At 36.8% G+C, this 10,885-nt stretch overlaps 1 protein-coding gene across 3 annotated transcripts in view; it reads left to right on the top strand.

Annotated features, from left to right (window-relative positions):
• Positions 1–10,885, top strand: part of tmem161b (transmembrane protein 161B) — a 140,858-nt gene that overhangs the window by 85,439 nt on the left and 44,534 nt on the right. Inside the window, exons 2-3 of one of the 3 annotated variants that reach the window (XM_039759316.1) lie at positions 5,397–5,502; positions 6,787–6,938. In XM_039759316.1, the coding sequence (XP_039615250.1) occupies positions 5,399–5,502; positions 6,787–6,938 (256 nt within the window). In that variant the 5' untranslated portion in view covers positions 5,397–5,398. Of the gene's footprint in view, positions 1–4,829; positions 5,503–6,786; positions 6,939–10,885 lie in introns of those variants that run through there. The other 2 variants (XM_039759315.1, XM_039759314.1) reach the window with 2 other exon arrangements.

Here is a 10,885-nt window from a genome sequence, read left to right as displayed (position 1 = left end):
TTCACCTGCCATAGAACTATTACCATTTTGTAACTTTAACCAAAGCTTCCTATAATCTCCTCCCTATTTGCATTATTTGGTCTTGTGACCTTCTTTTTGGAATCAATTGCCCTTAAATAATGTATTGTACAATCCTACCTATCGGCATGTTCCATTCAAACTATGATATTGTTTATATCTTACACCTTGAAAATTTTCTGCCATGGTAAGTGCTACCAACCCTTTGTACCACCTGTACTGACTCAATGTTCCTGACACCTTTATTCCCATGTTTTGGAACTGTCCCTCTGTCTTCTCTTTTTGGATCTTTGTCTCTAACTCTCTTGGTAAGAGGCTTTCTTTGAATATACTTCTCCTACCACATGCATTTCTGCTCCCCATCTCTTTACCCTTTCTTATTGGTCACCATTGCTGCTATGCGCACACTGTTTTCTCATTGAAAACCCACTCTCCTAATCACTGAAAGTAAGCATATAATTTAGTTTTTGTGGAGTTTTCTGTGTCTTTGGTATAATTAATTGTCCTGTCCCACCACTTATGAATGGCCAATGGCCAGTATTAGCACAATTGGTGGGCTTAATTTTTTATCATTTTTTTAAATATAGACTCTGAAAATAATATTATGTGTTCTTTGAGTTGTGTGTTGTTTCTACTCCAGTAAAATGTTATTTAAATAGGTGAGTATCGACCATTCCTTTAGTAAATACAATTGAGCGATGTTGGTAATGATCAACCATAATTGACTCTGTTTCTGCCAGGTAACTTTTTTCATACAAGTATAGAGTAATCAGATTACGATTTTTCTCAGTCAAAAATGTTCAACAGCTTACATTTTGATTACGGTATTTTTGATTGTCCATATTTTGGTTAGTATGATTAATTAAATCTTATATTTATTAATATAACTTTTATATCAAAGAGCATGGTTTTTGTGAAGTAATCAAAAACATTTTGAATGTTTGCATATGTTGAGTATAATTAGATTATATTTAAATAATTTGTCAATAAGGAATACTAAGTTACATGAAGGTTGATCTTATACTGGCAGCATTTTGTCCAAGGCAGAAATCAACCCCATATTGGACACTAATGGATTGTAACAAAGATAAGTGCCCCCCTTCAATTGTTGCTGAACCATGAATGTGTTAGAGGGGACTGAGTGGTCTCTTGGTCAGGAATCCCTACAGATTTTATTTTTTTTCTCCAGCCTCTGGAGTTTTTTTTTTTTTGTTTGTTTTTTCTGTCCACCCTGGCCATCGGACCTTACTTATTCTATGTTAATTATTGTTGACTTATGTTTATTTTTTATTGTCTTCTATTTTTCTATTCTTCATTTTGTAAAGCACTTTGAGCTACATTTTTTTGTATGAAAATGTGCTATATAAATAAATGTTGTTGTTATTGGGATATTTCCCTCTACTTACCCTTTAACTTTTTCTTCCGGAATAAGTACACTCATCAGGTTTGTTACCAGGCTGGTCTACTGTCGGACCTTAATGCAAACACGCACATAAATAGATATTCACATACGCACAGAACCTAACCACAGAAGTATCATATAAAAGACGTATACACATGTACGTTATTCCCTAAAACTTTATCCCACACAAGTACTGTATGAATAACATATACAGTCTGCTTTCCCTAAAACTCCAATAGACTTACTTATCATAGGCAGGAACGACGTGCGATGTCTTAGATATTTCTCAGATGTAAATATTACCTTTGCTCTCCAAGAATATATTCAAACATACAAAGGCTCAACATCCCTGGGTATATGACATTTATCAACCAGTGAATGTTTTACTTTAATGCACTGTACAGTATTGAACAGAGCACTATGTGCTGAGCTCAACTAACCTTGCAGCTTAGATCATATGGCACTTGCTCATTGCTCCAGGTGCTCTAAGAAATTTACCTTATTATTTCAGTCAGTCTAGCTATGAAGACAATTTATAGAAAGTTAAAAGCAATGTGGCATTTATTAAAGAGCAATAATACCAGTAGAGAAAAGTATAAAAGAAAATGTGGACAGCAAAGTTTGGACATATATAGGCCTTTAGAAAAAAGCTTATGAAATGTTAGACATCAAAGATGAATGTCCCAGAGTGGCATTGATCTAGCAATCAAAGTTGTTCATGAGATGCTTTAGCTGACGATCAGATTTGCCCTCTCCTGATGTTGTTCTTCTTCTGTTGACATTGCTCTCACCCTTATCTGACATCTCTGCCCTATCCTTTTCTGATGTCACTCTCAGATGAGACATATTTATTATAAAATTCCACAGGAGTTTCGCAACACACAATTGTTGCATACATCTGATTGGCTGACTGTCAGTTTGGCGGGTAAAGTTACTCAAACTCTTTAATCTGTTTGAGTATGTCTGTTTCCCGGTCAATAACATTTTTGATGTTTTCAAAAAGCTGTAGACTGGTTTGGCAATTTCTAGTCCCACTGCATCCTTTTCTGTTAGCAGGTTGTAAAATAATTATACAGCTTGAAGCATCTGCATGTCTTCCTTTCCCAGGCTATAAACCAATTTAGTAATTCTTAGTCCCACTGAAGTGTCTCCTGGATTTCTGCTTTGTTTAAACAGATGCTGCTGTAATTAACACTTGTACAATGCAGGAAAACAGGATGTTTTGAAGTTAAAAGTGCCCGTACAGGTGTCCTGTATTTAAATTCATCTTGTTTGGTTTGAGCAAAATATAATGGAAATATAGACACAAAATTGCAGATTTTGCACACCACAACAATTATTTAAGAAAACATTTTTTAAACTAGAGATTCATATTAGTCTTCCTTCAGTTAAGCATCACAATTTTGAATTACCATAATTGACATAACAGAATGATTAATAGTGAATACCTGCATTGCATTGCATCGATGTTATTTTTTTATTTAGGTGAAACCAATATATACATTATTTATAAAGTTAAATTTATTACTGAACTAAACAGATTTTTTTTTCCTGAAAGGGCAAAAAATTTAATAAAAACTGCATTCTGTGACACAGGTATTTCTTAATTTAGTTTAAAAGGTTTACTGCTTCTCTCAGTAATTTTTTTGTTCCCCTTTAACTGATTTTGTTGACACTGCACAGAGGCAAAGAATGAGCCTTTCCTCTTTATATGAAGAGATATTAATGAGGGATATACTTCTAAGCAATAAACATTTTATTAGAACACTATAAAGACACAGCCAGCTCCCTGTACACTTTGGTGCCACTGGCGGATCAAAGGGAAAAAAAATTGGGAAAAGTTTAATATGCTTTGTGGAAATCTGTCTTTCAAATAGCTCCTGCCATCAGGTTACAAGATTGTTCAGAGAGAATGCAAGTGTATTTTTGTTATGTTTTCATGTTAACACTGTTTTACGTTTTGAATATGAAGTAGTCCGAATAGGAATTAAGTGAAGTCTAAGAGTTATTCCAAATGTACAGTGCAACATTACAGTTTTTTTTGTCTCTGATGCAAACGAAAATGTTACCCCTAATTTTAATGCCTTGTAACTTGACCCAATCTGAATAATACATATATATATATATATATATATAATGCATTATGTAAGATATGCTATATATACAGTATCATTTGCACACCAAATGAGCTTGACTAATTGATGTCCTCTTGTGTGTCAGACAGATTATGTTCATATAAATTATAGGAAATGTGTATGATGCAAGAGGAACAATTGAATGCTTGAAGTTAATCAATCGGTTAATAATTTATTAATTTATTTATAACATAAGGATAATAGGAGATGGATATATTCACGTATATTTACATATTGTGACCAGTATCGCCGCTCTTAATAGTTAAACTATGGCAAAGAAACACAGCTCCCCTTAGAAAGTCCTTGTTAAACAGTATTTCAATGGGAAACAAACACTCGGGACCAGCTGCAAGTCGGCAGACTTTCTGCATTATGTGCTTCTCGCATGAGGTTTGGAACATTTTAAAGACCACTCCCTGGCCATCCTATGTCTCACTTTCCTGTCCTATCTCCCTGAGACTGCCTCTACTGTAGTCACTACCTCCAAACCTTTGAACCCACTTGATGAGGAGGAGTTTGTGTTCGTTTGACCTGGTGATGGGAGCTGAAGCGCTACATTTGATAGGTGCTTCCTTTGTGCTTTTCTGCTGTTGACAAACCCTGTCTGGATAAGCTCTTGTGTTTTTTACCTGCCAATTCAGCAATAAAGATATCATTCCTTGGAAACCTGTTCCCTTTTCTATTCTCCTGTGCAACTTAGGACCCAAGCTTGACACATATGCGAGGGTCGTTCAAATATAAACAGGAATTTGAGTTGCATTTTATTTATTGAATACAATCAAACAACTTATACACTAACCTTGTCATTCAACTTGAATTTCTTCCCGAAGAGATAAGAGTCACCTTCTGAAGGACTTGCACTAATCATACACTCTAGACTGAGAGAGACACTCATCTCTAAACTGATTTTTAAGTCTTGAATAAATCTGAGATGGAACTACTTCATTTGTCAAAAATTTAACAATAATTTTAAATTTATTTTACAAGTTCAAAATGCATGTGTTTGTCCAATGAGTCATGTCTACCTTCCACTCTTTATAAGAGTAGAGTATGAAAATTCCTGTTTATAATAATAATAATTCATTACATTTATATAGCGCTTTTTTATCAGTTACTCTTTATGACTTAAATCCTTGTGTGTGTGTGTGTGTGTGTGTGTGTGTATATGTGTATATGGAGAATGGCAAAAAATCGGTGAGTACTCATGCTTATATTGCAGCTAATGCAGCCAACTCCATTCTTTTGCAAACATTACGGAAAAAAATCACATCGAGATTGCATTACAGTACATCACTAACTGTGTGGCCTAATGCTTAAAACTGTAGATTTTAAATACAAAGGTGGTCAAATAAGTCTTGATTTTAAAGTTGCTGCTTGAACCTTGGGAAGCTTACTAAAATGTCAATTGTTAAAATAACATGCAAAAATTGCTATAAAGCTATACAGCATCTAAAAGCACTTAATTACAGAAATACACCACAGCCTATTAGATATTTTATTTCTGTAGTTGTCCATGATAATAACAAAAAGAGTAGCCATACTTAACACACAATGAAAATGCGACAATACTGCTCATTGTTTGAATTAATAAAACACTCTCACATAGGGCATTAATACTACTTCCTGTAAGATCTGCACCAGATGTACTTTTTATCCCAGCTAAAGAAATTAAATATTTCCCAGCCTATGCGGGTACAGTTCAACACATGCATAACTGAATGTGTGATCACGTTCTTCATTGTTTGGTTTGGTTCAGTTCAGCAAGAGTCCACTCCAAAAATAAAGTGTGTTGTGAGGTCTGCTGAGAAAATAATTGCCTGTGCTTTTTCCATCTTCTGCAGACATGTTTGCATCTACTGTCACAAAACATGTCAAAAGAATCACCACTGACTCATCTCACTCAGGACATCAGATGTTCCAAAAACTCCTCTCTGGAAAACATGATAGGTAATTTAAAAAAAATACTAAGAGACGCCTAAACAGTTTCTTTCCCAGAGCCATAGCCCTCAGAAACCATTAATTTAATTTGTCTTCTTTGCTTATTCATCTGTTATCTCATAAACTGTATAAAAATGTTTGTGTACATACAGTATACTGTATGTACATGCATTAGTGTATGTGTACGTGTCTGTGCTTGTATATATACACACACACACCCTTTCATTCGCAGGTCTTCTTTATAATTTCATAATTCTTCAACTGTTAGTAATATATGTTGTTTAACTTACAGTATGTTAATTATATTATTTGTATGTGATGTTGTTATGTTATAACCAGCTCCAAAGCTACCAAATTAAATTCCTTTACATTAAGTACAAATGAATCAAAGTGATAATACTTAAGCATCTTTTTAGACTTTCTAGTTTTTCTGTCCTGGTTTGGATAGGTTAAGTAAGGAATTCTAATTGTTCAGCTTCTCATTTTGTACTGTTTATCCATTCTTAAAAATTCTACAGGAGGTATTTGATGTCTTAATTAATTTCTTAACAGTAAAGTGGAAATTAATGCTCGGCTACTTACGTCATACAGTTGCTGTGATCAATATTATTTCTGTCCCTCTTAGGATAGGTGCATCATTATATTTGTCTATCCCTTTGAATTGTCTGGATTATTCAGGTTTTGTTTGAGTGTGGTGTGCACCTTAGTGTATCCTGCCCAAAATTGATTTCAGCCTTTCAACTAATGCTCTCACTGTACGGAGTTTCCCACTGCCTCCATAACATAAGATACAACTTTTTGATTAATTATTGTGGCTTATCAATGCTGCCTTATATCTGCTCATAGTTTCTATTATGACTTTCTCTAGAGTGTGAAGTGACCTGATAGTGCATGTTTGGATCAGAGTTGGATGTTTTTCTTTTGAGGATATACTGTTGGTGGTTTTTCCATTCGTATTTAACCACCCCACCGTATCATTTTTGCCTTGTTCATTCAGTTGTATTTAGCTTTATATTTTCATAATAGTCCTCAATTTTTGAGCTGATATTTAGCCATTCAAAAATTTTCGAGAATATTTGGAATTTTTATATTAAACTATTTTTAAACATTCCTAATATTACATTAGTTCATCACTTACGGTGTCATATATATCCTTTGGAGTAATCTGTAGGTTAAAAAAAAGTCAGTTCTTAATTAACCTGAGAGGTTAACTGTTTTTTCAAAATCTGTGTCGGAAATGTTTTATATTGCTGAAAGTATATTAATGTTTCCTTAACCTATTTTTTTGACCAGGAAGGTTCTCTTTTCGCTAACTACCCATTACTTTCATGTCCAGGAAGGAGGGGAGAGATCTGTTTGTATTACATTTGCTGCCTTCTTTTTTGTCAAAGCAATGGCCATCCTGATTGTGACTGAGAATTATTTAGAATTTGGCCTTGAAACAGGTATGGTACTTTATTTATGTTTTTTTTTTTTTTTTTTAATTTTGCAAAAGTACAATTTTAAGAGTATGTCTTATCTAGTTGGAAACCTATTGTGTAGATTAAAGGATTAGGCCTTAACTCTGCTCCTAAGCATTTTAAGGATCTGGAAAATTGCTTCCTGAATTTCTTTTCCAACCCTATTAAACATTATAGTTAAAGGAATTGTTTTGTCTGACATATCAGAGAAATGGTTCACCCAGTATTAGAATTAGGGTATATAATAATTTGACACCTATGGTTTCTATGGGAAAAGTAGGTATAACTTAAAAATGTTTGTTCTGAAATTACTGTACCAAATAATAAGCAGTACTTCCATTTTTTAATGATTCTATCTGTATTTTCTGTTCTGGCTCTGTTCTATGTGCAGTTTATCAGCTTAAAAATAGCTTACTTTTCTGTTTAATGACTTCTCTTATAAGCTGTGTCATTCATGTATTCAAATATTGTGTTGCCCTGGCCACTTCTATCTGAAGTCTTGCCTGTGCTTTAATAAATTCTACTGTTTATATCCAGAAAAATACTGCTTCTTTAGTTCTGAATTACCATGCAGTAAATCCACACAACCCTTTTTCTAAATTGTATGGCATATGATCACCAGAAAAGCCACTCAATAAAGTCATCTTCTGTGGATTTTGTTTTTTTAAATATGAGGACCTGTTCCAAGATGTCAGGCAAAAACCTTCTTCGACCAGGTAGACATTTTATGGCTATTAGTGCACATCCATCATCTCTTCCCTGAAGTTTGATCCTATATTCTACAAGCTTAGTTTGGGGTATACAAATCAGAGTGACTTAGCAGTGTGGCATGCAACTGTTACGAGCAACAGGCCACCTTAGTCTGACCTGAACCCTTTATAGTATGGTTAAGAATATCATATATCCCTTGAAAGAATAAAGAAATCCGCAACCACTAGCTACATTGCTCAAAACATGCAGATCCATTTACGACAAAAATTTTATTAAAGTTAACCTGGTACTTGGGGCATTATTGCTATATAAATGTTTGTGATTAAAATACAGCTTAGTGTACAAGAAAATACACATAAAATTAGGTATTTATAGTATCTCTGTACAGCATGAATTATATAGGGATATAAATATTCAAATTTGACATTCACAACAGTGAAACTTAAAGACCAGGGCCCTCATGCATAACGGTGTGCGTAGAATTTACACTTAAACATGGTGTACGGACAAAAGATGAAATGTGCATACACACAAAAAATCCAGATGCATATATCTGTGTGTACGCCAACTTCCATGTTCTTCCACTACATAAATCCCAGTCTGTGTGAAATGTAATGCTTGTGCATGCACCTGCTGCCCCTCCCAGAATATCTCCTTTTTCAATATGCAAATCAATATAAATAGCCCCTTATGTTTTGCGTTCTGTGAAAAGACAATAGCAAAAGCACGGGAGAAAAAGAAGAATTTCAGCGAATACCAAGTGCTGTAGAGGCAAGGAAAAACATACTATTTGTTGGTTTAAGCAGTGATAGAAATGTTGTATATGATTGTTTAATGATGCCTTTGTCCATTGCTTTATGTTCGGGTGTTGATTGCTATGGTCTGCGTCTTTTGAGACGTATGACTTCAGAGGCACGCTGTATGGTGAGTTGGGTAAACAGGGTTAAGAATAAACAACATTTGAAACGTTATTCTGAGTGTGTCACTACTTCAATCTAGAGAACACTACAACTGGCGAACGAGGATGGCTGAAAATGTTCCGTTTGTTTCACTGCCACTCTCCGAGCCTTTCTTGCCTCAGCCAGGCGAAGCGCCTGTTTCGTGGGACAGTTGGAAGTCTTCATTTCAAACGTACCTGCTTGCGGTGGGTTTGGACACAGTTGCTAGTGCTAGAAAAAGAGCTATTCTCCTTCATTGCCTCTGCTCAGAAGGACTCCATGTCTTCCAGACTCTCGGCGACGCTGACACATACAAAGTCGCGATTGGGCTCCTTGACGGACACTTTACAAAAAAGCAGAGCGTCCTTTTGAAATGGCTACAGTTCCGTCCGCGGACACAACGTGCTGGTGAGTCTATTTCGCAGTATGTGGCTGACTTAAAGGGTTTAGCCGAGTCTTGTAAATTTGACCTTCTTCATGATGAAATGATTAGGGACCAACAGATTGAAAAAACTACTCTTCCTCTGGTGCGTGAGAGGCTTCTTTTGGAAGATGATGACTTGGCGCTCTGTAAAGCATTGACTATTGCGTGCCAAATAGAATCAGCTTTTCAATGTGCACATAAAATAAGTGAAGTACAGATGTCTTCTGCGAATCTCTTAACTGCTGTTCAGACAGTGAATGAGCCAAAGTCGCAGAGTGTAACTGTGCATCTGACTGTCAGTCTCTGGCATCAGTACAGCAGATGAGACCTCATACAACTCAGTCTCACCAGCACTGTGGAAATTGTGGTTCTACGAGACATGTGTCTCGTGCCATGGATTGCCCTGCACGAGGACAAATATGCAGCCGTTGTTGAAAACCCAATCATTTTGCAAAATCGTGTAGGTCAGCGCCATGATCCCTGATCATCCCTGATCATTATCCTTTACCAACCATCGAAGAGCTCACCACTCACTTCAATGGCTCAACCTTTGTCAAGGTTATCTTCAAGTTCCTCTGCACGAGGACAGCAGGGATTTGACTGCATTCACCACCCACGTTGGAATTTTTCGTTATACCAGAATGCCATTTGGCCTGTGCTCCGCTCCCAGTTGTTTCCAAAAAATAATGTCCACTATTCTGGCAGGAATTCCAGGGGTGGTTGTTTACTTGGATGACATTTTAGTCCATGGGCCAGATAATGCTGTCCATGATGAATGTCTGCATGCAACCTTTGCAGCTCTTAGCCACCACAACCTTACCTTAAATGCAGATAAATGCTTGTTTGCTGCACATGAAGTGGACTTTATTGGGTTCCGCTTGTCAACTCAAGGTTTATCACCCCTTCAGTCGAATGTGGAGGCCATTCAGCATGTTCCAGCACCTACTTCAGCTTCACAGTTGGCCTCATTTCCGGGGATGACAGGGTACTACATGAGATTCATGCCACAATACTCAGCTCACTACGCCCCTTCGGCAGCTGCTTAAAAAAGAGGCATCCTGGAGTTGGTCGCCAGACTGTGCAGAAGCCTTTTGCAAACTTAAAGAGTTGCTTACTACTTCACCAGTCTTGGCACATTTTAATGTGGACAATCCAACTATTGTAACTTGTGATACATCTGCTTCAGCAGTAGGTGCAGTTCTTTCACAGATACAAGATGGAGTGGAGAAGCCTGTGGCTTTTGCTTCCTGTGCATTGAGCCCTGCTGAACAAAAATACTCAGTAGGGAAGAGGGAGGCACTCGCATGTGTATGGGCCTGTAAAAAGTGGCATACCTACCTGTACGGGCGTCCATTTACTTTAAGAACTGACCACCAGGCCCTAACATCTTTGATGTCCTCTGCTGGTTCAGGTCACAGGCTGCTGCGCATGCACCGCTGGGGTGAGTATCTCCAGAGGTACAATTTTAAGTTACAGTTTACCCCAGGATGGGACAATGTAGTGGCTGATTTGTTGTCACGTTCTGTTTTTCATCCCCTTACCACTATGCAAATTGATTATGAGGAGGATCTGATTCACTTGCTGCACTCTCCACTCCAAGATATGGTATCACTCCAGGATCTTACAAAAGAATCTGCTTTGGATCCAGTTTTTACAGTCCTACGACAGTATGTTGCTAATGGCTGGTCATTGGAAGTGCCCCCTAAACTCCAGTCTTACATCCGATTTAAAGATGAGCTTTCGTGTTGGAATGAGACTTGTCTAGCTCGTGGGCATCGCACAGTTGTGCCCAGCAGTCGGGTCCTGGCCATGGCTCATCAGGGCCACCTCGGAATTGTGAAACAAAAGCAATGCTGCAG

This window comes from Polypterus senegalus, chromosome 7 (assembly GCF_016835505.1).
Source record: "Polypterus senegalus isolate Bchr_013 chromosome 7, ASM1683550v1, whole genome shotgun sequence".
In the NCBI taxonomy this organism is placed as follows: domain Eukaryota; kingdom Metazoa; phylum Chordata; class Cladistia; order Polypteriformes; family Polypteridae; genus Polypterus; species Polypterus senegalus.
Note: the sequence above shows the minus strand (reverse complement) of the source record. Positions and strands in the feature narration are given on the sequence as shown.